At 42.7% G+C, this 25,130-nt stretch overlaps 4 protein-coding genes across 5 annotated transcripts in view; all 4 read left to right on the top strand.

Annotated features, from left to right (window-relative positions):
- Positions 1-1,908: 1,908 nt before the first annotated feature.
- Positions 1,909-3,305, top strand: LOC140374242 (uncharacterized). Its single transcript, XM_072461075.1, has 6 exons — positions 1,909-2,119; positions 2,201-2,290; positions 2,370-2,426; positions 2,697-2,807; positions 2,878-2,994; positions 3,078-3,305. Exons 1-6 carry the CDS (start codon positions 1,955-1,957, stop codon positions 3,105-3,107), a joined length of 570 nt encoding a protein of 189 aa, XP_072317176.1. The 5' UTR covers positions 1,909-1,954; the 3' UTR covers positions 3,108-3,305.
- Positions 3,306-6,275: 2,970 nt separating this feature from the next.
- ptdss1a (phosphatidylserine synthase 1a) lies at positions 6,276-12,529 on the top strand. Its single transcript, XM_072460347.1, has 13 exons — positions 6,276-6,675; positions 7,587-7,678; positions 7,976-8,020; positions 8,102-8,226; positions 8,299-8,457; positions 8,540-8,691; positions 9,011-9,152; positions 10,170-10,282; positions 10,359-10,424; positions 10,713-10,812; positions 10,914-10,982; positions 11,223-11,289; positions 11,393-12,529. Exons 1-13 carry the CDS (start codon positions 6,497-6,499, stop codon positions 11,482-11,484), a joined length of 1,401 nt encoding a protein of 466 aa, XP_072316448.1. The 5' UTR covers positions 6,276-6,496; the 3' UTR covers positions 11,485-12,529.
- A 1,071-nt stretch (positions 12,530-13,600) lies between these two features.
- LOC140374015 (E3 ubiquitin-protein ligase NHLRC1-like) lies at positions 13,601-15,002 on the top strand. The gene has a single exon (XM_072460773.1). The coding sequence runs from the start codon at positions 13,711-13,713 to the stop codon at positions 14,923-14,925; it is 1,215 nt and encodes a 404-aa protein (XP_072316874.1). The 5' UTR covers positions 13,601-13,710; the 3' UTR covers positions 14,926-15,002.
- Positions 15,003-18,264: 3,262 nt separating this feature from the next.
- The window catches only part of kif13a (kinesin family member 13A), a 38,663-nt gene continuing 31,797 nt past the window's right edge, over positions 18,265-25,130 (top strand). For both annotated transcript variants that reach the window (XM_072460928.1, XM_072460927.1), the window contains exons 1-2: positions 18,265-18,565; positions 18,771-18,861. In XM_072460928.1, coding sequence (XP_072317029.1) covers positions 18,511-18,565; positions 18,771-18,861 — 146 coding nt within the window. In that variant the 5' untranslated portion in view covers positions 18,265-18,510. The remainder of the gene's footprint in view (positions 18,566-18,770; positions 18,862-25,130) is intronic.

Below are 25,130 nucleotides of genomic sequence, written 5' to 3'. Positions count from 1 at the left end.
ACCCTCCATTCCTGTTTAAAGAACAGGAATGGAGGAGTTAAGGAGCCTCCTTAACTCCTCTTTCAAACCATCTTTTCCTAAATTCTGTTATTGACAATGACTCTTGGATGAGAGTCGAAACGTCTAGCTTTTTCTAAACTGAGTCCAGATGACTACAACTGAACCTTTTTCTACAATGTGCTGCTTAAACTCAAAAGAGAACTGAAAGGATCAGGATCATTGCTAACGCTGCAGGAAGATTCCTGGGAAAAAAAGAGCTTGATTAGGTAGAAATAGAAAATAGGCTAAAGGCGCTAAATTCCCGCATTGACAATAATAGGAATAAGAATAATAGGTTTCTTATTCCTATTATTCCTATTCTTCATGTTCATACTCGGGCATTTTTGACCCGCTGAACATTGATGAAAGTCACACATGGGGACATAGATGTGATCGGCTCGGCCCGAACTGGAATAAAATGGAGCTTGCCGCGCCCCCAGGGGAAGAACAATAGACTCGAGCAACAAGAATAAAGTCTTTACTACACATATAGTACTTTTACGCAAGAATGCAGACACTCGCCATTGCACATTATCTAGTTATTATTTCGTCCTCTAAATTTTTGTAAAAGACCACTAAATGAGTCACGTGTCAATAGTCCAGGCATAATAATATTTGACATCTTTAGTCCGGCTCTTACCCCGAGAACAGCCGGTTGTTTCTGGAACAGACTATGGAGCGGAGCCTTTCTCTGTGGGACGAGCTTCAGGGCCTTGTACTCTTTGGTGACCCCCGTCTCTCGCTTCCTCATCCCCTGCAACGGCAGCTCCTCCATCGTATCAATGTCCAGTTCCATGTTAGCACGGGCCATGGTCAGGGTCTGAGGGGCAGTGCGTGTGTTTATGGAGCAATGATGACTAGTGTAGTAAAAGGAACAAAAACAATTATTATTGTGTAAACCACGTCTATATCTGATTACTCCAGATATCAGACTTTTATGGGCATGTCAATTTACTCAATCACAAGAAAAGATGAATGATTGAAATGCACAGTTATTTTATTGTTGAAAATCATGGATCAAAGGACAAAGAAAGTTCAAAAAGTATAAACTGAAAAATGCCACATAAAAGGATACTTTAACATTCAGTTTAAAAATGATAATAACTTGCTACAATTAATTTTCAGCAAGAAATCTATTATATCACTATATGGATGGTTGATGGATAACATGGTTTATTTTGTACATATCGTCATAGTATAATTAGTAACGGGTTAATACTGCATAATTAGTGAAGTAGATTGCAGCTTCATGTTTTTACAGCCATGAACATAAATATACAATTTAAGTTTTACAATTGTTTCTGTTTGTAAAAGCGGTTACATTTTACTGTAATTCTCTATAAATTTAGAGTTACAGTTTCAGATAAATGAAAAAAAAACTATTTCATATAATTTGCTGCTCTATTCTACTGTATGGACTATTATAAGACTAGAAGACAATTTTAGGATTAAAAGAGCCATTCAAATATAATGATTTAAAAGCTTAGTTGTCTTACCTGAGCAGAATTTCTGTGTAATTTCGACTGCACCCGTCTTTAGAAAACACTGCACTTCCCTGGTATTCTGAAGTATGTCACACCTTCACTTCCTTTACACTGGTCTTGACCAAATGTAGCCGTCTTTTATTACAACTTAACAAAATCACTGTTCCCTTTGTATTTATTATTGCCATGACATATTTGCTAGCACATAAATGTACACTTAATTCTAACCTAATGCATGTTAAGTATTTTTCCAAAAGTATTTCATAGCAATGGGGCCTTTTTAGTTATGTATTTGCACAGCCTTATGCGTGAAAAGAGAGAGAGCAAAGTGGAGGAAACCCGCTGTGGCAGCCGGTCACTTCCTTCATGACCTCATTTGTCAGAAAACTTGATTTCACAAAAGACATATACTTGACAACACTTTCCTCACCATGACGAGGAAAACCTTTATGTGCGATAATTCAATGATCATAACTATCCCCATCGGCAGCCTACGAGACGCCAGAGAGGGAGAACTTATGCCGGAGAAGTTCCACTGCATTTTCAGAGATGCCTACAAGGTCTTTGCCCTAAATGGAAAGCCTAAACCTTTTGGGGTGGGTTCATTTTATTTCATCTATTTCCATTCAAAATATGTATCACGTTTTTATTAACAAATCTGTGCATTGCATTTAAAGGCAGCACAAGCCATCACCGGAGTTTTTCTTCTGTGTTTGGGTTTGGTTTTCAAAAACGACTTCTTTTTAGCTACAATACCAAGCATTGTGGTAAGTTTAATTGAGAATTGTCTTGAGAAATAAATGCAATAGACAAATGTTTTCATAGTGTTTTACCTTTTCGTTTTAGTTTGTGGTTTGTGGCATTCTCACGTACGCTGCAGGACAGTTTCCAAACATGCTGGTGGTACGTTGGTCAGAGTCAAAGTATAATATGCTGCGTTCACACTTGTTGTTACTTGGTCCTGAATTGCGTATGTTTTTGTGCTTATGTGGATTTGGTTTGGTCCTGTTCTAGTCCTTGTTTAGTCCTGATCTAGTAAAGGCTTAGTTTTGGGTTTAGTCCTGGCTTAGTCCTACTTTTGATGTGTTGAATGTGCAAGTGTGAACGCACCCTTAACGACACCATCCTGCAGAAACTAACCGTATTATATATTGTGTTTTTTATCTTTCTTAGACAAAGTTCTCGTTCTTTCTAAACATTGTAAGCTTCCTCTGGTCCATCGTGGCTTGTTCTCTCTGCATCATTTGGTTTGTCAATCATTTTGGTTCTTCTGATGCATCAAAGGTAAACTTCTTCTACTACAATGTGCTGTGAAATATTTAGAAACCACATGTTTTTTGCTTCGTTTACACAGATGCAAAAAGGATTGAATGGCCTGATTTTGGGTCTTCTCGCTGTGGAGGATTTAATGGCCATTTTCCTGATGTATTGGCTGAGCAAAGCCGTGTGCCGCGACAGTTTCAACAGCCTGGTATGACAACGTCTTTGTGCGTGTGCACCTTCTGTTAAAAGTTAAATCATTTCAATGCATATTTTACTTTTCCCCCCCTGCAGCCGACAGTACTGATCAAACAAGGAGACTGAAGGAAAATGACAAATAATCATGAAAAGCAAAAGATGAAAAATAATTGTTTCCATTGTCTTGTAAATTTAACCCAACTCTTCAGAGGGCTATGATTTGAATAGTTAATTGTGTGCCTGTATGAGCTCATGGCCTACTGCTATTTCTCCACTGTATATATCTTCTGAAGCTATAATCAACAATAAAAAGGCTGCAATGCATGTCAGTGTATTTATTCATATAGGTATAAGCTGCTATACTAAAGAAAAAAAATACACTAGTTAGATTAGGAAAATGTCAAAGAGTTGTTTGAAGTGTGTTTGAATCCAGTTGGCCTCCTAAGACAGAGGAAAGCATAAAATGGAGTAGATTTCTAGATTATGAAAAGGGCTGCATGATTTTGGGCTGGAAAGTTCAATTGCAATGTTTCTGACAACTATTGCGATTTGGGATATATGCTTGAAATATGATTATATTGTGCAGCCTTAACGATAAATAGTTATCATAGTTATCATATCATACATTTTTAATTTCATTGTCATTTTGTCAGATGGACGTGCTTGTCTCAATGGAAATGTTATTGCTTTGCTGGAATGTTCCAGAGTATGGCATAAAACTAGACTGTTCGTATTGCTCAAAAATACCTTTAAAAACATGAGTTCTTTCATGAAAATAACGGGTCTCCCCAGGTGAACTCGCAAATACGGATTATTTCCATGGGTACAAAAACATTTAATAAAGGTATTTGTGTATATATATATATATGTATATATATATATATATATATATATATATATATATATATATATATATATATATATATATGTAAATTTGGAGGGATTTATCCAAGTGTGTGTCTCCAGTAGATTAGACTACTGTAACGGCCTGCTCACTGGCCTCTCCAAACGAGCTGTAAATCAGCTGCAGTACATCCAGAACGCTGCTGCTCGGGTCCTGACTAGAACCAGGAAGTACGATCACATTAGTCCTGTTCTCAGGTCTCTGCACTGGCTCCTGTGGCTCAGAGAAGAGACTTTAAAGCAGCTCTGCTTGTGTACAAGTCTCTCCATGGCCTAGCACCAAAGTACATCTTGGATATGTTAGTGCCATATGAACCATCTCGGACTCTGAGGACCTCAAGGACCGGCCTCCTGCTGGTGCCCAGAGTCAGGACTAAACATGTACCAGCCTCCTGCTGGAGCCCAGAGTCAGGACTAAACATGGACCGGCCTCCTGCTGGTGCACAGAGTCAGGACTAAACATGGACCGGCCTCCTGCTGGTGCCAGAGTCAGGACTAAACATGGACCGGCCTCCTGCTGGTGCCAGAGTCAGGACTAAACAAGGACCGGCCTCCTGCTGGTGCCAGAGTCAGGACTAAACATGGACCGGCCTCCTGCTGGTGCCAGAGTCAGGACTAATCTAAATCTGAGTTTCAGTTTTATGCAGCTAAACTCTGGAAGTCTTCCTGAAGATGTGAGACAGGCTTCTACTCTGACAATGTTCTTCTTTGCTCTTCTCTTTTATGTATTAAAACCAGGGGTGTCCAAACTTTTTTCACTGAGGGCCGCATTTTGAAACTTATCTGGAGCAAACACAAACAACTCGACAATGTCAAATTTGTCAAATGACAAAGTGAGTCATTCAAAATTTTGCAATTGACATAGTTTCGAACCTGCACCTTTAATAAGACTTGGGACATTAATATTAAGTTGGTATAACATCAAAATGCTTTTATTTATCCAATTTTACGGTAAAAATAACTAGCCGGAGGGCCAACAAAAATGTATCTGAGGGCCGCATTTGGCCCCTGGGCCGTAGTTTGGACATGCCTATATTAAACTGCTGATTCCTGTCATGTGTCTGTAATTTTAATATTTTTTTCCTGTTGTGTGAAGCACTTTGAATTGCCTTGTGTACAACTTGTGCTCTACATATAAACTTGCCTTGCCTACTTGTTTCATTTACTCAATTGAATGTGGCCACCAGCGTCCTTTATAAAGCCTTACTCATTCAAATGTAACAGAGCAAATGTAACTCTAGTTTTCTACTTTCTAGAGATTCTAGTAGTAATCTACTTTGTTATGTTGGATCTAAATCGGCCCACACTAATTCTCAATGGCACGCTTTGTTTGTGAAACTACAAAGACGAGGAAGCAGAAAAGGCTGCCGTTCATTTTCTTCTTCATCGTTTTTCATTTTTATGTTCTTGGAGGTTAAATGTATATGCACTGCCATACAACCAGTAGGCGCCTTCATGTTTAGCTGAGCCTCATCTGGATGATCGATGAGAGTTGACGACTGCAGCGGAGGCAAAGCTAAAAGTCTGCTGTAAAGATGAACAATGACTTCAAAGTGGTTGAAATCACATTTTCTATGCACTCATTGATGACAATTAACAAACTCAATGTAATAGTCAACTATCCTATAGAAAAATGTTGGAGGAAAATTAAAAGTTTTAAAACAGAGGGTAGTTTCAGATGATTAAGCCTACATGAGAAAGGATCACACCATTGCCTAGTAAATTAATTAAAAAACAAAAAAAAGCTTAGTGACTCGCCCGCACAGACCAAGTCCAGAGGCCGAACCTAGTACCACGCAAAGATAAGATTTGGCTTTCCAGACACCACCACAGCTATACTCAGACTCGATTACACCAGGTCTAAAATGAAACTGCACAGTTTGAGAAACACAGACTGTTTGAGCTGAAGCTATCAGGTCAGGCCCAGTGCAAACATAGTGTGAGCACTGCAGAAGCCACGCATTCCTCTGAACTGTGCTAAATCAGGTCAATTCAAAGCCATCATATGTCACTTTGTTTATGGTTAAAAGTCCTTGTGGAGGAGGTCATGCTGTAAACACGCGACACATGCAGGGCACGTGATGTCATGCAGCTTTACACCAATCACAACCGAGAACTTTAACTTTCCCTGAAAACTGCCAGCCCCAGAGTTGCCAAGGTCACGTCTTTGTAGCGACTTTGAGCCTCTTCTTTTTAAGGTTGAGGCTAATGTAAGCTGACCTTGTTGGCTTTTTTGCCACTTCTTGCACCCAATTTCGTATCTGTTGTATCCCTTTTTATTTCATGCTGTATTTGTGGGACTGGGGCATGAATCTGTTAAAATATCGGACTGGGGTCACTTGTTTCGGGTTTTTCTTTTCGCTTTTTGCACTCTAAATTCCGAAAACCTGGCAACCGTGGTCAGCCCTTTTTAACCCTGTACACTTCTCCTCTGCCTCGATAACAACTCCTTCCTCCTTCAGTAATGTGACATCGAGCCGTGTGACTCCACTCATTAACCCGAGGCCTGGTTGAATGTGGTGGTCGCGGATGTGGATCTCTCTCGCCGCGGCACCGAACACCTCCTGTCCCCGGCCCCGAAGCCCACCGTCCCGCTGCAGCTGTGCCCCGTTATGGCCATGTACCGGGGCTCACACACCCTCAGCAAAGACGATGTGAACTACAGGATGCATTTTCGCATGATAAACGAGCAGCAGGTGGAAGACATCACCATAGACTTTTTCTACAAGCCGCACACGATCACGCTGCTCACATGCACCGTGGTCAGTTTGATGTATTTCGCCTTCACCAGGTAAAAGTGTTTTGGAGCCAGCGTTAGCATCGTTAGCTCCTGCGCTGATGCTAGCCGTGATGCTGCTGCTGCTGCTGCTGCTGTGACAGAGCTAACTAGCTTAGTAGCTCATCTTTACTTTTACTCCAGCTGTAATAATAGGATTAGCCTCACTAAGACGGCTAAGTTAATCTTTCACAGCTTGTAGTCGTCTGCCGTGAAAAACTAGGTGTGTTGTTTGATTATTATTGTAAAGCAGTTTTTACTATTGTTCATAAGGGAAAAATGTGTAAAATGCATTCCTGTACAGTCATGTTTACACTTGCATAGACGACTCCTAAAATGCTATGTTGTCACTAAGCACCAAAATAATAAATATATTTTCAAAGATTAATCCACATCAAATGCTAATTATTATTTTATTTATTTTAATTTCAAGTTTTCAGTTTTTGGTTTTGCTTTTCTATTATGAAGGTTGGGAAAAATAATAATTGCTAGTCTTTAAAATTGCATAAGCTTCTAATAAGTATATGTAGTAAAGTGTGAGGTATAGCTGTAGGCAAAAGGAAAAACGATTGTGGGGTCAACAGTAAAGTGTTTGTCCTGTAAAACCTGAAAAAAATAAATTAAATAATTATGAATTAACCTTCATAAAGCTACAGAGTGTCTGTCATAACCTTTTATGAAATAAACAAATTATGCTGAATTAATTTGTAAATGTATTTTAACCAGGCTCTCATATCGCTCACATTTATCCGAGTGGTGTATATTTTTCAAAATCATCTCATGTGTTTAATATATTAGTCATATTCTGTGGTTAATCGCATTTTTCTATCTCAATCACATTACCTAACTTGTTATTTCTAAAAGATCAGATTACATGTTTTGTCAGTGTTGTGACATTTAGCCTCGTTTTCCCTTTGTATTTGCAGAGATGATGGGAATCCTGACAATAATCTCTGGGTGGGGCTCATTTTGGTCATCTCATTTTTCCTTGTCATCAGTGTTTTGGCCTTTCCTAATGGTAAGTGGGAGTTTATTACACATAATTCATCATCAAACCCTTTGCTAAATGTACACTATAACTAAGAATAAATAGTGGAATGAAACACTTAAGAATTTAGCTAGTATCTATAATGAGTCATAGATGTCACATTCTACCCTCTACATCTTTTTACCACAAAAATACAAGAAATTGTCCACAGTAGCGCAAAGAAAAGGCACGCAATAAATAATGACTCCCACAAAATATTCAATGATGATCATTTATTGAACAATAAGTTTATATACTGTAGTAATCATCACATGTTTGTCACTCCAGGTCCATTTACCAGACCACATCCTGCAATATGGCGTATAGTTTTTGGTGAGTACACCACTTTATCACAAATGTTATTTGCTATTAACCGTATCTGTGTTGATTGTTGACCTCTTTTCTGATATCTAGGTCTGAGCGTGCTTTACTTCCTGTTCTTGGTCTTAGTTATATTCCTCAACTGGCAGCAGGTTAAGCAGCTTATGTACTGGCTGGATCCAAACCTGCGCTATGCAAAAAGAGAAGCAGATATAATGGTTTGTAAATGAGTGCAATTGATGTCCTCATGTCTTAAGTTGGCAAGAATTGATGTGTGTTGCCCTCTGCAGGATTACGCGGTGAACTGCCATGTCATTACTTGGGAGAGAATCCTAAGTCATTTTGACATCTTTGCGTTCAGCCATTTTTGGGGATGGGGAATGAAGGCCCTCCTCATTCGAAGCTATGGCTTGTGTTGGACCATTAGCATCACCTGGGAACTCACTGAAGTATATGTGATAATTGATCGTTCTCACTTTGCAAAACTGTTTCACAAATGTATTTAGGCTCACGGGGCTCTCTTTCCTACAGCTTTTCTTCATGCATCTTCTGCCCAATTTTGCCGAGTGCTGGTGGGATCAAGTCATTCTGGACATCCTGCTTTGTAACGGGGGGGGCATTTGGCTGGGGATGACCGTGTGCCGCTTTTTGGAGATGAGGACCTACCACTGGGCCAGTATTAAGTACGTCATTTAATTAGGACTTCGACAAAATAAATGGAAAAGTAATGTTGTATGAATGCAAGAACAATGAATAAAGTCGCCAACATAATCTGCACATTAGCGAAGATTTGGACAAAGTTCATTGATCCACAAACCATTTGGACAGTAGTAGGAGTAGCTCACAAATTAGACAGAATTGTTATAAAACTAAATATCAATTGTACAAATGTGTCAAAAAGGAGACAAATATTCAGATCTAAGTAAAGTAAATTTAAAACCAAACCATATTCATCTACAATGTAAAGTGTATTAACCATGTCTTGCTTCTTCTGTTGCTCAGGGACATTCACACGACCACAGGGAAAATCAAAAGAGCAGTGTTGCAGTTCACACCCGCGAGCTGGATGTACGTGCGCTGGCTCGACCCGAAATCCTCTGTCCAACGTGTAATGGGTGTCTATCTCTTCATGATCATCTGGCAGGTGCGTCTGTGACCAAATCCTCTCAAACCCTCTCTGGGTGACTTAAGTAAGGATCATCCTCTGTCTTACATGTGCTAAATTCAGGCTAATCTAATTGGCTTCTGTCAGTCAGTGATGGCGTTTCTGTCTATGCCACATAAAGAGTGCAAATGAGCAACGGTAACAATATTTTTGTATTTGTTATATTCAAACCATTCCCTGGGGGATGAATGGATGAATCCAGCCTTTTATTGACATCATACACTTTATTGACTCATCCTGTAATAATATCATAATAATCATAATTATTATTAAAAATGATAATAATAATTGTATTATTATGAATACTAATTTAATGATAATGATTATTACATAATTATTATTAATGATAATGATCATTTATTAATATGCTGTTTTTTGTTAGAGACCGATTTGGCGTCGGGCTTAAACATGGTGGAAGCGTTTCCATTTTCGAGCTTTTACCCATGTTCTAACTAAGGCTGTATTCAATAATATATCGATATTGTGATATATTGAGACTTTGCAATACATATATCGATACAGAGATGCGCATTGTGATACTTTTAAACAACATAAAGTCCTTTATAAATTGCAGAATTCTACACTTCTTAACCTACAGACTGCTGCATCAAGGCAGAATCTGATGAGCTGAATCAAAGGCTAATAACAAATAAGGCAGAATGTTTGTCCTTTAAACCAAATTTGGACCCATGTTTTATGGTGTTTTATTTAACTTGATAGCTCTTAATAAATCGTTGTAGTTTAGAGTTGGTCTGAGTTTTTACGTTGACACAGTTTTACTAATACAATAAGCTGCACATTTTTGTTTTAATATAATAAAAATTATTGTGTCGTCAAGTGTATCCAAATATCACAATAATATTTATTGCTGTACTTTAACAGCCTTATTGCAAAACATTCCTATATCGGCTGCATTGAAGAATAAGGCTCAATTTCCAAATCACAAAGGGTCAATATGTAGAACTGTGAATGGTTTCTCTTTTGTTTTACCCACAGCTAACAGAGTTGAACACATTCTTCCTGAAGCATATTTTTATCTTTCCTGCGAGCCACGCTCTGAGCTGGTGCAGAATTCTCTTTGTTGGCATCATCACAGCTCCAACAGTAAGGTAAAAACAACAGTCTTTTGTATCAATACTGAATTCTTGTGTACTTTATGTATTCACATTTCTAATCTTGTAACAGGCAGTATTACGCATACCTCACGGACACACAGTGCAAGAGAGTCGGAACACAGTGCTGGGTGTTCGGGTAAGAAACTAAAACCATGGGACATTTGTAAATATGTCTTTAACAAGTCATTTTGTGTTGAGTCATGCCAATGTCTGTTCTTTTACTACAAGAGATTAACTTGGAAAAAAAAAACAGATTACGCATCAGATTACAGAAACGTTTCTCTAATATCACTAAAAGCTTTAAATGTATTGATGTAAAGTACATTTTCTCTCAACCTCAGTACTCATTCATTGTCATTTTACTTTGAAATTCTCTGCCGTTAGAAAGTGAATGAGAAATGTATTGTTTCTTTGTTTATTTCAGTGCCATAGCTTTTCTGGAGGCTCTGGCATGTATTAAATTTGGACAGGACCTTTTCTCAAAGACACAAATCCTCTACGTGGTCCTGTGGCTGCTGTGTTTGGTAAGAATTCTGCCTCATTTGGCTCAGATTATAGTTTTATATAGTTATAGTTTTTAGTTTTCTCTGCTCTGTTGATGAATAGTAATGACATGTGTTTTCAGGCCTTCATCACGTTCCTTTGTCTGTATGGGATGGTGTGGTGTGCAGAAACGTACGGCCCAAAAGAACGGGTTAGTTTTCCCTTGGAACACTTAATACACCAGCATAGCATGGCAACTAAAATGGCAACTTAAAGTACATTTAAAAGCATTTCTTGTCTCAATGGAGATGGCATTAAAGAAATAATAACATCTATTGATCAAGCCTCCACCAGAAAAGTTACATTGTGCCACTTTTAATTTATACATCACAATTTGTTGCTCTTCACTACTTTTAATGGTCTGTTTTGTAACTCATCACTTTTTTTTCAGAATCTGTCAGAATTTGATGATGGGAATTACCTTGATTCTCCAGACACGGAATCAAGTGAATACACAGGTACATTGTTTTCAGAATTTCCTCTCCATTCAATCGAATTCTATCTCACCGTTGTACAAAACTTCCTCTGTACTAACCGGACGTACCCAACGTGTCAAAACAGGAGAAGCAGGCGAGCCAGAGGAGGAGGCCGATGCCACAGCCAGGCAGAGGAACGTCGGAAGGACAAAATCCAACGGCCTTGACACGCCGTAAGAGCAGGAGCTGAAACGCTGAGGGCAGCTTCTAAACTCAGCCTGCGGAGGGCGCTGTGAGGACCCGAGGACGCCGTAATGTCAGGCGTACATGACGTCCACCCACTCACAGCGATGGAGACGAGTGAGAGACGAGTGAGAGACGTGCATGCAGTGTCATTAGCAGAGCACAAAAAGGCGGGCACCACAGGGAGACTTCCACAAAATCACATTCACTTTGTGTTTGCAAGAAAGAGTCATTGCATTTTTTGTGTTTGTACATTTTATTTCTAATTGAGGGACTTGGAACTGCACGCTAATATTGTTGGACTTCCTATTGGTTAACGAGTTATGGTTTGAACATATACCTACATTAAGTGCATGAATACTGTAGGCTATAAAATACGCTTTATTTAGACTTTTGATTGCAACATGCATAATATTAGTGTATGGAACGGGTGCTTGTGTACCATCGGCGTGGTGATTCAACACGTGTCCATATTATTATCAGGCTAGATTAGATGTTGTCTAGCACGGAAAGTTCCTACAGTTTTCAATTGTAAACATGTTAAGTTACATGTAGCTATTTAAATGTGTTTGGCATTTATAACTTGAGTGTTGACTGAACAAAAGGATGACTAAGTCTTTTCTTTTTTTTTTTTTACTGAAACCAAACACAAGGATACACACAGTCAAAGCACTTTTAATATCTTCTTTGTGTGTGGAAATACTGTACATTTGAATGTTTTAAGTATTTTCTACTTCATTGTGAGTGATTTTACCCGCCTTGTCCCGACTGTTGCTGCTATTATTTAACTGAAGACCGAGGTTCCACTTGTGTTTAAAAATACATTGTTTTTCTATATTCACAGAACTTGTTGAATATTTAATTTGCATGACTGTGACAAAGTATTTTAGCAGATAGTTGTTACCGGTCCAATATTGCATTCGCTCAATCACACAGTATTGATCACTGTCCGGTCATTTCACACTTGCCTTACCCGTGTACGTTTGTAACCCCGATTGCAGTCTTCCTAACGCTTCATTACTAAACAGTTTTCATCAAACGTTTCTTTCTTTCTTACTCGATTATTTATTAATCCGTGACACTCCTCAGACTGCTTTCTGTCGATCGTGGAACAAACAACAAAAAATCAATAGATTTCATCTCATTTGCTAAAACGACTCTATGTTCATTTGACTTGCCTTTCTTTTCTTTTTTACTGTGAATTATTTAGCATTAAAGTGTTTTATATCCTCGCTCTCTGTCTCTCATTGACTTTAAACACTCGAGGAAATCTTGGAGCTCAACCACTCCCGATGTTTTGCTGGTCACTTATTGATTACATATCTGTTTACTTTGTTAGCTCATAAGCTGCTGTGAAAGGGCATGAATCACCTTGAGTACAGCACTGAAGCCTGGTGGTTTTGAGTTGCCTGTATGAGCTCAAATTTCCCTCTGTCTGCACATCACACGACAGAACAGACGGAAATAACTGCCTCGTGGTGGCGCATTCTGAGTTCAATTTGAGTTTGTTTTAGTTTGTCGCTGGTACAAATGAGATTAATAGTCCACAGCTTGTACCATTTCTACTATTATGCTGCTAAATGAATGAAAAGCGCTTCTATTTGTAATAATTGGTGAAACTACTCAAAGTAACTGTCTCCGATTTACACTGAACCTTTAAACACCATCTCCAGTAGTGCTGTGTTCAATGTTGCACAATAACGCGCCAATGATTAAGTGATTGTGACTTGTCGACTATAAAAGAAAATAGATGTCGTATTTTAATCATCGTAATCTGGACTATACACTCTAAAAGACATACGGAAATGCCTTTTATAACAAAGACAGCGGCGTTATTAAATCAAAATGTCTTTATCAATACTACTCTAATCTATTCTCCATCTAAAAGTCTTCAATCACCACATTTCAACCTTTATTTGGCTGATAAATGTATTTTAAAAGTCTCAATGTTCAACACAATAATTTGTCTGGTCGCCTTATGGAAACATTTAAAATAGCTGACTAGTCAACTACTAAAATGATTGTTAGTGACAGCTTTATAAATATGACCGAGTGAGGGCAGCAGAGAGTTTCCTCGTCATGTGACTTTCTGGGCCTGCAGCACAGTGGATATGCAGGCCTCCTCAGTGTTTGCCTGGCTTAAAACCTACAGCACTCCAATCTTTTGCCTTTCAGTGTGCAAAGCTTTATTTCGAACAGGATAAGCCTATTTGAGTCAACATGGCAGAGAAACTGGATCCCCCGAGCTCTGGACACGACGTAGATCTTCTCAAGGACATCCAGATGAACCTCCTGGAGTGCAAAGTCTGCTTTAACGACTTCAGCGAAACCTGCAGACCCCAGCACCTTCTCTGTGGCCACATCCTGTGTCAGGAATGCGTCTCGGCCCTGTCCCACCCTGTCCTCCGGAAGCTGGAGTGCCCCTTCTGCAGACAGCTGTGCAGCGTGGACCGCACCTCCAGCTGCCAGGTCCTCAAAGACCTCCGGGAGATGCTCTTGTCGCACGAATCCAGGTGTGCCGCTCCACCCCAAAGCGCCGAGGAGGGCCTGAGTTCGGAGAGACGGTGGAGGGCCAAGCCTGGCGTTTGGGGAGGCTGGGGCACTCTCATAAACCCGGTGGGATTTGATGTTTTGGGGCCATTGGGGACAGTGGTGACGGTGCACGACGGGGAGCGAAGGGTCGTGGTGTTTAGCTCGAAAGGGGAGATTGTCAACAGCTTCGGGCCGAGAGGAAGAGCGGCGAGGGACATTAGTTACCCCTTGGACGTGGCCGTGTCTCCCCTGGGTCATGTGGTGGTGACGGACGGAGGAGATCAAGCGGTGAAGATCTACACCTCCAGAGGAAGTCATCTGATCACCATCAAGGCCACGTTCCAGCTGCCTTGGGGCGTGGACACGGACGGTAGCGGGGACATAGTCGTGTCGGATGCCCTGGCCGGCTCGCTTTCCCAAATAAAAGTGGACTATTGTAGCAGAGTGACCTTTGAATGCCGCACGTCTGTTTCCGACCTGGAGAATCCGAGAGCTGTGGCCTGCTGCGCCACCACGGGAAACATCGCCACGATAGAGCATCTGAAGAGCGACACAAGGCTGACAGTCTTCACGAAGGACTTCCACGTGGTGTACCAGAATGACAGCGCTAACGTGGGACTGCAGTTTGACGTCTGCATGCACGTGTCAGCCGTGACCTTTGACCCGAGCGGGGAGGTCATCGTGGTGGACTGCAGTCACGGGATGGTTTGGAGTTTGGGGAGTCCTTGGCGTGGGTCTGTCCCCGTGCCCCTCGTGAGTGCGAACCTCGTACGTCCAGTGGCAGTGAAGTGTGTGAACAATAAGCTCATGATCCTGGACAGTGGAGAGCACACGGTCAAGAGCTATAACACCGAGTCAGGGCCAGGGTCAACCAGGGTCACAGGAGCCTTCAAAGACCTCTGATGGGCTTCTGGGGACAATGTAGCCTACTGATGCTAATGTGAACATGTGTAGCCGTTATTAAAGGCTTAAAACATGTGTATTTATTTAACACAGAGTATTTTGTGCTAAAAACATGAGCTCTGTTTCTCTTCTTTAAAGGGCTCAGTCCTCAGACTTAAAGGTGCACTCTGTGACTTCAGCTGGAGAGTCCACGACTGGCCTGCTTTGCCTTGAATGTTTCACATCATGGCATTTACTTATATCCATGGAGACAAGCAGGTGATGTCACCAGGCTAAGTTACAGGTCAGATCTGTGGACAGGTGACCACAGTAATGTTTTTCTACTGGCTGTATGCAAAAAACACCTGTGCAAGAGAGACCCTTTAATGCCATAATGTGGACCAATAATCTCCATGGAGTTAAGAGATGGCAGACCCCCACCAGAAACGTTCTCAACCTGGGGGGCGTGACACCCTTCAAATGCAGAATGTGAGTGTCAACGTTATTATGGGGTCTCCACTGAAAAAGGTGAGAACCACTGCACTAGAGCCCCTTTAATGTCCCACCAGAAGAGTTACTTGCTCATGTCTGTTATTACTTATTTATATTTTAGGCTATAGAAACTTTAGAGTATTTCATTTGTGTTGTAATGCACCCCCCCCACACTTCTCTCACTCCCTCTCCTCTTTCTTTCCCCCTTTCTCTCTTTCTCCCTTCCCTCTCTCTCTCTCCTCCCTCTCTCTCCCCTTCCCTCTCTCGCTCCTCCTTCCCTCTCTCTCTCGCCTCTCTCTTTCTCCCCCTCCCTCTCTCTCTCTCTCCCCCTCCCTCTCTCCCCCTCCCTCCCCCCCCTCTCTCTCCCTCTCTCCCCCCTCCCTGTCTCTCTCTCCCCCTCCCTGCTTCTCTCTCTCTCTCCTCCCTCCACCCTCTCTCTCTCCTCCCTCCCTCCCTCTCTCTCTCTTCCCTCCCTCCCTCTCTCTCTCTCCTCCCTCCCACCTCCCTCCCTCTCTCCTCTCTCCCTCCTCCCTCTCTCCCTCCCTCCCTCTCCTCTCTCTCTCCCTCTCTCTCCTCCCTCCCTCTCCTCTCTCTCTCCTCCCTCCCCCTCTCTCCTCCCTCTCTCCTCCCTCCCTCCCCACCCCTCTCTCTCTCCTCCCTGTCTCTCTCTCTCCCCCTCCCTCCTTCTCTCTCTCTCTCCTCCCTCTCTCTCTCCTCCCTCTATCTCCTCCCTCTCTCTCCTTTCTCTCTCCCTCTCTCTCCTCCCTCCCTTTCTCTCCTCCCTCCCTCTCTCTCTCCCCCTCCTTCCCTCTCTCTCTCCCCCTCCCTCTCTCTCCTCCCTCCCTCTCCCCACCTCTCTCTCTTTCCCCTCTCTCCCCACCCCTCTCTCTCCTCCCTCCTCCCTCTCTCCTCCCTCCCTCTCTCTCCCTCTCTCTCCTCCTTCCCTCTCTCTCATCCCCTCCCTCTCTCTCTCCTCCCTCCCTCTCCCCACCCCTCTCTCTCTCTCTCCCTCTCTCCCTCCCTCCACCCTCTCTCTCCTCCCTCCCTCTCCTCCCTCTCTTTCTCCCCCTCCCTCCTTCTCTCTCTCTCTCCCCCTCCCTCTCTCCTCCCTCCCTCCTTTCTCTCTCCTCCTCCCTCCTTTCTCTCTCCCTCTCTCTCCCCACCCCTCTCTCCTCCCTCCACCCTCTCTCCTCCCTCCCTCTCTCCCCCTCCCTCCTTCTCCCTCCCTCTCTCTCTCCTCCCTCCCTCCTCTCTCTCTCCCCCCTCCCTCTCCCCACCCCTCTCTCTCCCCCTCCCTGTCTCTCTCTCTCTCCTCCCTCTCCCTCCCTCTATCTCCTCTCTCTCTCCTCCCTCCCTCTCTCTCCTTCCTCTCTCTCTCCCTCCTCCTTCTCTCTCTCCTCCCTCCCTCTCTCTCCTTCCTCTCTCTCTCCCTCCTCCTTCTCTCGCCCTCCCTCTCTCTCTCCCTCCTCCTTCTCCCTCTCCTCCCTCTCTCCCTCCTCCCTCTCTTTCTCTCTCCTCCCTCTCCCCACCCCTCTCTCTCCCCCTCCCTCCTTCTCTCTCTCTCTCTCCTCCCTCTTCTCTCTCTCCTCCCTCCCTCTCTCCTCTCTCTCCTCCCTCTCTCCCCTCCCTCCTCCCTCCCTCTCTCCTCCCTCCCTCCCTCCCTCTCTCTCTCCTCCCTCTCCTCCCTCTCTCACTCTCCTCCCTCTCTCTCTCCACTCTCCTCCCTCTCTCTCTCCTCCCTCCCTCTCTCTCTCCTCCCTCCTCCCTCCCTCTCTCTCTCTCCTCCCTCCCTCCCTCTCCTCCCTCCCTCTCCTCTCTCCCTCTCTCTCTCACTCTCCTCCCTCCCTCTCTCTCCTCCCTCTCTCTCCTCCCTCTCTCTCTCTCCCCTCCCTCCCTCTCTCTCTCCCTCTCCTCCCTCTCTCCTCCCTCTCTCCCTCCCTCTCTCTCTCCTCCCTCCCTCTCTCTCCTCCCTCCCTCCTCCCTCTCTCTCTCTCTCTCCTCCCTCCCTCTCTCTCCTCCCTCCCTCTCTCTCCTCCCTCCCTCCTCCCTCTCTCTCCTCCCTCTCTCTCTCCCTCTCTCTCCTCCCTCTCTCTCTCTCCTCCCTCCCTCTCTCTCTCTCCTCCCTCCTCCCTCTCTCTCTCTCCTCCCTCCCTCTCTTTCTCCTCCCTCCCTCTCTCTCTCGCTCTCCTCCCTCTCCCTCTCTCCTCCCTCCCTCTCTCTCTCTCTCTCCTCCCTCTCTCTCTCTCCTCCCTCCCCCTCTCTCTCTCCTCCCTCCCTCTCTCTCTCTCCTCCCTCTCTCTCTCTCTCTCTCCTCTCTCTCTCTCTCTCCTCCCTCTCTCTCTCTCCTCCCTCCCTCTCTCTCTCTCCTCCCTCCCTCCTCCCTCTCTCTCTCTCTCTCTCTCTCCTCTCTCTCTCTCCTCCCTCCTCCCTCCCTCCTCCCTCTCTCTCTCTCTCTCTCTCCTCCCTCCCTCTCTTTCTCCTCCCTCCCTCTCTCGCTCTCCTCCCTCTCCCTCTCTCCTCCCTCTCTCTCTCTCCTCCCTCCCTCTCTCTCTCTCCTCCCTCCCTCCTCCCTCTCTCTCTCTCTCTCCTCCCTCTCTCTCTCTCCTCCCTCCCTCTCTCTCTCCTCCCTCCCTCCTCCCTCTCTCTCTCTCTCTCCTCTCTCTCTCTCTCTCTCCTCCCTCTCTCTCTCTCCTCCCTCCCTCTCTCTCTCCCCTCCCTCCCTCTCTCTCTCTCCTCCCTCCCTCCTCCCTCTCTCTCTCTCTCCTCTCTCTCTCTCTCTCCTCCCTCTCTCTCTCTCCTCCCTCCCTCTCTCTCTCCCCTCCCTCCCTCTCGCTCTCACTCGCTCTTCTCGCTCCCAGCGGAAGATGGCGGTGGGGATGCTGCTGCTGCTGCTGCTGCTGGGGCTGGAGAAGAACAGGATTTGCACGAGGAGAACCGCGGCGTAGTGGATATAACCCTGAACATGGACCATTCCCCGTGTGATCGGATCGCGCTCTGGACTCTTGCGTTTGTTTGATCAGGCTCCGCTGCCTCTTTTGTGTCCCAAACCCGCGGCTTGTCCTCGCACACTGCGCACAGACAGACGGGGGTGGGAGCGAGAGAAGTGGACAAAAAATGTCGCATACAAAGGTAAAAGTTGCGGTGAGAGTTCGTCCCATGAACCGCAGAGGTAAGTGCTGTATCGATGCATTCTCTCTACACGTCCATAGTCGCGCCGCTTCGCTCTCGTGCGCAGTTTTTGCAAAGTTTTCGCCCAGACTCGGGTGTTGTGTGCATAAGAGAAGAGTGCACGCGCGGTCAAATCAGCCCCGTGTCTAACTTTTTGTACTCCCACACAATTGCCTTTCTGGACATAACAAAACCTCTCCCTGCAGAAATTGAACTCAATACAAAATGTGTCGTCGACATGGAGGACAACCAGACAGTCTTACACCCACCGCCATGCAATGGGAAAGGAGAAAGCAGGTAAACAACCCCAATATTTGAGTTTTGTGTGATTTATACTGCGATAAATAAGGAGAAAGCATTTGGAAACAGGCACAGTAATAGCATGTCCATTAATCAGTGTTGTGCCATGCAAATTCCAAGTTTAATGACAGTGTTATATCCACATCTGTAGAAATGCTGCTTGTTTCTGTCAGTGCCTGGACTACCAGACAGCCACCCACCTGCTTGCAACATGATATATTGTTATGTAATCATGGTAAAGTTTTCTTTGGTTAGACGTCTGCTGCTGGTCTAATAATAGTTGTCAGATTTTCTACCTGTTGTTTAGTTTTAAAGCGTGTTGCGGTTGTTGGGACGTTGACAGGATGATGTGGGGGCCCCAGGCAATAGCAGCATAATCACACACTTAGACATGCTGCCTTCAAAGTAGTGTTAAAAGACATAAACCATTGCAATAATTAGCCATTTTAGATTGGTAGAATAGGGCTGCACAATATTGCAATTAAATCATTTTGAGTTGACACAATTATCACATCACAATTGCTGCAGTTATTTAGGTAATAGAATATCCTCAGCAAAGAACTAAATATGTTGTCTTTTTATAGAAACATATCTTGTTTTACCTCCACTAACATCTTCTGAAATGCAGTGGTACTAGTTTATCATCTCATATTTCAGGCTTTTCTCAGGTGTTTACAAAGTACACTCTGAACAGAATCCCACTTTTTAAACATACTGCAAATCTAATCGCAACCGCAAAACCTTTCCCACCTTAAAACCACACAGCCCTATCTTAGAAACCAAAGTAAAGATGTAATAATGTCCGGATATGGTCCAAAAATAATGTTAAGTTAATTTGTGAACTCATGGAAATAGTTGGATCGCGAGCGCCTCCACACCCATCTTGTCTTGCACACTTGCAGACTGCACTTTTTGAGCAGTTTGGCTTGTTCTTTCTGCTTCACACACGATTTGACAGCTGACCTGATTACCCACAGGCGCGAATAAATTAAATAAAGTAGTTGATAAGGCAAAGACGTTATTTGTTATGTCATCTGAATCAGCAGTAATAGCTGTTTTGAGCTGTTGGCGCGAGTCATAATGAGAACCAAATGGGTGGCAGGGTTGAGTGTTTCTCAGGGTATTTCTTGTTAAAGTGTAACACGCTCTCTAATGCATGTAACAGTCGGAATTTATGTGTATTTAGGGCAATTATCAGAGCAAAGGAGGTTTTCCAAATAGTCAAATCGAGACTGAAAACCAAGCTAACCTTTTGGATATTTTAGCCGTGTTGTGTTCGTGTTTTGTTTCATTTGCACACATTTTTTAAAACTATCCTTAATATTTTTAAGCTGTTTTTAAGAGCTCAATCGCACTGCATGATGTCATCGGTGGTAATCCAAAAAGTACTCAATTTCGCTGCTTCAATACAATTGAAATTTCCCCATGTGGGACAATAAAGGAATATCTTAATACCCTTTTAATGCACATCTTAACTACTTTGATTCCAGCAGCTATTGTGTTTAGCCTCATTTACACTGCTTCAACCTCATTTCAAATCCATTCTACCCACATACAGTATTTAAAGGTAATCAAAATGAAATACCAAGGCTAAGTTATCCCAAAAGATAGATATGAAAGACTTTGGTTTGCCCCCGTGACGACAGTGGTGAGTGATAGGCTCATTGTTGAAGCACTGCTACATCTGCATTACTGTCTCTTCCAGATGCTTGGATTTGTTCCCAGTTCTTTCCAGAACTAATTTCCGTAGTATGTATCCTAGACCTGTGTGGTAGAATAATGCTGGATTTGACCTAATATTGAGAAGGTGTGTATCATAAGCACATTGTTGTTAACGTCTTGTCTTTTTAATCACGGGTTTAAATCTGAGTTAGAAAAAAGAACTAGTCTTGATTTTGGATCAGACTTGGTGCTGCCCCAGAAGATAAATACGTTTGATAACTATCTAGGCCAAAGTTTCTCAAACGCAAGCTCTAAATCAGGCTAAAAACAGGACTAAATTAAATGAACATGGACTAGACCAGGACTAGACCAGAGCTTCACACTTCAAATCAGGTGTATACCAAATAAAATAACGATTAAATTGAGGTCTAAACTAGCACAAAAACAGGACTAAATTAAAGCGGCGATAGATCGTGTTTTGATCGCGATTGCCCCGACACTGCATTCTCTTAGACTTTATTCTTAATACTTTATTCTTAAGACTTTATTCTTTCGACTTTATTCTTTAGATTATTCTTTAGACTTTATTCTTTAGACTTTATTCTTTAGACTTTATTCTTTAGACTTTATTCTTTAGATTATTCTTTAGACTTTAGACTTTATTCTTTAGACTTTATTCTTTAGACTCCTCCCTGTACCTCCAGAAAAAAAGAACTAGTCTTGATTTTGGATCGGACTTGGTGCTGCCCCAGAAGATAAATACGTTTGCAAGCTCCTCCTAGTCCTGTTAAAGACCTGGTTTAGACCTGGATTAGACCTGGAATAGTCCTGTTATAGACCTGGTTTAGACCTAGAATAGTCCTGTCATAGACCTGGTTTAGACCTGGTTTAGACCTGGTTTAGACCTAGAATAGTCCTGTCATAGACCTGGTTTAGACCTGGTTTAGACCTAGAATAGTCCTGTCATAGACCTGGTTTAGACCTGGTTTAGACCTAGAGTAGTCCTGTCATAGACCTGGTCTAGACCTGGTTTGGACCTGGAATAGTCCTGTCAAAGACCTGGTTTAGACCTGGTTTAGACCTGGTTTAGACCTAGAATAGTCCTGTCATAGACCTGGTTTAGACCTGGTTTAGACCTGGTTTAGACCTAGAATAGTCCTGTCATAGACCTGATTTAGACCTGGTTTAGACCTGGTTTAGACCTAGAATAGTCCTGTCATAGACTTGATTTAGACCTGGTTTAGACCTGGTTTAGACCTAGAATAGTCCTGTCATAGACTTGATTTAGACCTGGTTTAGACCTGGTTTAGACCTAGAATAGTCCTTTCATAGACCTGATTTAGACCTGGTTTAGACCTGGTTTAGACCTAGAATAGTCCTGTCATAGACCTGGTTTAGACCTGTTGGTACTGATCTAGGCTTTGTATTTTAACCAGAATTGTAGTCTTTTAATATCCCTCTCTCTAGTTAATTATATTTTCTTCTGAAATCCTCATATATTTGTATTTGTTTTAGGATGCAGTGCTCATGCTCCGTGATTTAGGCCTCTGTGTTTAGGCTGCCATGGTTTTACTAAAACCTTATAATTTTCTTCTCTGCTGCAGTGACTCCGCAGTAGGGAATACCCTGATCATTCAGACTGTGCTTCAACACCTGTTCCTGTTTGCTGGCCATGCCTCAGTTTTAGAGTATTAGTCTGCCAAATACATCTCCAGGGTCCACCATCATGAGAAGCCGTCTCGTGGGAATGTTCGATTGTGGGCTGAAAATGGAGCTGCAGTAATAGATATTTTTGTACTTGGATCTAAACTGGTTTGAACTCCTGCCTGGAGCTTTTGTAACACATGATTGATCGATGCAACTTTGAACCTTAACTATTTTAGAAAGCGTGTTACTACACATTTCCAGTAGACCACACAGTTAGATTTGTAAAGAATTCCAAGAGATGTGTGGGATTTCCTTTTGGTAGTTAAGCCCCGTCTTTGCACAAGTATTATAAGCATTACAGCGAGACTCGTGACTGCCACAGCCCTGAGAAATGAACTATAATCTGAGTAATGAAACGAGGATTGTGACCGAGGGTGACAGGTTCAGTTTCTTTATCGTATGTTCCCACTGCAAGTCCTCTTTCGTCTGTCAGTTAAGCTAACCACATATGGTGTACGAAGGCAGGTGCGGAGTACTAAACCAGGGTTAACTATACCAGGGCTAAAACAGGTCTAAAACCTTTATGGAGCTGAACAAGGACTCTACAAGCATTATAGTCTTCTCCAACCAGGTCTATACTAGGACTACACCAAATCTTCTTAAGGTCTAAGCCAGGCCTATACTAGGGCCAAACCATGACTTAGAACTAAGTACTATAGATTTTAACCAAGAGTAAACCAGGACTAAATCATGATCAGCTCTAAGACTAAACCAGGACAAACAGGACCACATATAAAGACTAAACCAGGCTAAAAACAGGACAAAATTAAATGATTTTGTTGATGGCTCTCGCCACCAGCGCGACCGCCTTTTGATCGCGATTGCCCCGACACTGCATTCTGTTAGACTTTATTCTTTAGACTTTGTTCTTTAGACTTTATTCTTTAGACTTTATTCTTTAGACTTTAGTCTTATTCTTTAGACTTTAGTCTTATTCTTTAGACTTTATTCTTTAGACTTTATTCTTTAAACCCCCTCCTCCCTGTACCTCCGTCACCTAGCAACAGAGACCCGCCGCTTATGCTGAGGCTAATGCTAAGAACACGGCACGAGAGAAAATTTTCCATCAAAATAAAAGAGGAAGAGGAAGTGAAGGCATTTATTGCGTTGATTTGAGCTTGATCGGACAAAAAACCTAGGACAAGTACGATTTTGAAAAAAAAAAAGTCAAACATGGCGGCGCCACTTTGATTCAACATGGCTGACTTCCTGTTTATCATACAACGATGCTGCCAGGTGTGTTTTACTCGTCAAAGGTAGCTCTATCACTGTCCCAAGTCTCATTTTTTTCTTTTTTGAACTAGTCGGCACTGTTGCGACGGGCGTTCTTGCAACCTCCCTTTTATTCGATTTCGGGCTGAGCCGATCGCGTCTCTGTCCCCATGTGTGACATTTCATCAATGTTCAGGGGGTCAAAATGCCCGAGTGGTGGCAAAATTACCATAAATAATAATAATAATAAGAAACCAGGTAAGAACAAAGACTCGTCGCATTCCATTCCATGGAATGGCTCGAGCCAACTATGACTTAACTTAACTAGTTACTACTGTATTTTTGACCAGAATCAGCTCTAGGACTAAACCAGGACAAAAAACAGGATTACGAGCTCTGTCAAGAGTAAACCAAGTCTATTCTAGAACTAAGACTAAACAGGGCTGTGCCTAGTTAAACTAGGACGACATCAGGATTACAGCAGGTCTAAACTTTCAGGTGCGGTTTAGAGACAATAGAGGCGGGGGGGGAGGACACACCTGGGGCGACTGTTTTAGGGATGAGTGGTGAGACATCGTGACAGGAAAGTACCCTTGGACTTCAGCGGTCGGGCCATGTTACCGTTATCGTGCCTCGACACGTTCATAAACACTGCAGCCAGATTAAGACAGCGGAGACATTTTGGTTTGTAAGTAGAGATGCTGATATCATTGTTATCAGTGCATCGCTGCCTTGGTTTGGCGACTGTCAAATCTTCCTTTGTTTATTGTTTTTCCCTGAGAATATTCAAGGTTTCCTCCTTTTTCAGCCCAATGATATATTTTGGGTGGTACAATTTTTGTAAAGCAGTAACTTGAGTACCAGTATTTACTTTATGGGCTATGTCAACGTATATGGTATTAGCCTTGTCATGATACTAACATTTCAACCTTGACTTTGGAAAAAGCTTGATAGCAATTTTTATACCACAATAATAACTTATTTGCGTTATTTAAGTGGCCATTTGTCCCATTTATGTTAATTTCTAATGTATCAATACCTGCTAAAACTGGAATATTCAATACTAATTTCAGTATCTATCACGATCTAGGTATTGATTCTTTGACATCCCTTTTGGCAATGAAAATAATAATATGTTTTTGATTGTGATTACTAAATGTTTTCCTATTTTCATATTGAGAAGCCGAGTGAAGTTTTATGTTTCAAAACTCCCTCAATATCACTACACGTGAACATCTACTGTACGTCTAACTATGCTTGAAACAAACTGTAATTTCAGCTCCTATCTCAGCCTTATCACTAATGGTAACAAGCAGTTCATGTTCATCCGCGCATGACTGTGCTATCTTGTCTTCATTATTGTAATCCGTAAAAGTTAAGAGAGAATCGCCACTGACTGTCCCACGAGAGCCCTGCATTCTTCAGCGGTCTGAGTCACATCTGTGTTTTGAATTTTATGGACAGCCTGTAATACTGCTTGTAAATTTAATTTTTTCCCTTTTTAAGATGTGATTGTAGGCCTGTCACGATAACACATTTTCGAGTGTGATATATTGCTTCAGAAAATGCATATCACTGACGCAATAATCCCAAAGAAGGATAATCCCGGTAAACCCCTTTCTAAATGTACGATATCTTTGAAAACAGGAGCTACAACAAATAAACAACACTTTGTAAAGAGCGAG

This window comes from Eucyclogobius newberryi, unplaced genomic scaffold (assembly GCF_026437365.1).
Source record: "Eucyclogobius newberryi isolate DKJ021-1_F unplaced genomic scaffold, fEucNew1.0.hap1 SCAF_3, whole genome shotgun sequence".
Taxonomy (NCBI): domain Eukaryota; kingdom Metazoa; phylum Chordata; class Actinopteri; order Gobiiformes; family Gobiidae; genus Eucyclogobius; species Eucyclogobius newberryi.
This window is presented reverse-complemented; position numbering and strand designations above follow the sequence as displayed.

Excerpts from the sequence above, each read along its gene's own strand:
- LOC140374015 (XM_072460773.1), top strand. The coding sequence starts at position 13,711 with ATGGCAGAGAAACTGGATCCCCCGAGCTCTGGACACGACGTAGATCTT.
- ptdss1a (XM_072460347.1), top strand. The coding sequence starts at position 6,497 with ATGGCCATGTACCGGGGCTCACACACCCTCAGCAAAGACGATGTGAAC. Across the intron at positions 8,021-8,101 it reads AATATGGCGTATAGTTTTTG|GTCTGAGCGTGCTTTACTTC; the intron begins GTGAGTACACCA and ends TCTGATATCTAG. Across the intron at positions 9,153-10,169 it reads TCTTCATGATCATCTGGCAG|CTAACAGAGTTGAACACATT; the intron begins GTGCGTCTGTGA and ends TTTTACCCACAG.
- LOC140374242 (XM_072461075.1), top strand. The coding sequence starts at position 1,955 with ATGACGAGGAAAACCTTTATGTGCGATAATTCAATGATCATAACTATC. Across the intron at positions 2,120-2,200 it reads GAAAGCCTAAACCTTTTGGG|GCAGCACAAGCCATCACCGG; the intron begins GTGGGTTCATTT and ends TTGCATTTAAAG. Across the intron at positions 2,995-3,077 it reads GCGACAGTTTCAACAGCCTG|CCGACAGTACTGATCAAACA; the intron begins GTATGACAACGT and ends CCCCCCCTGCAG.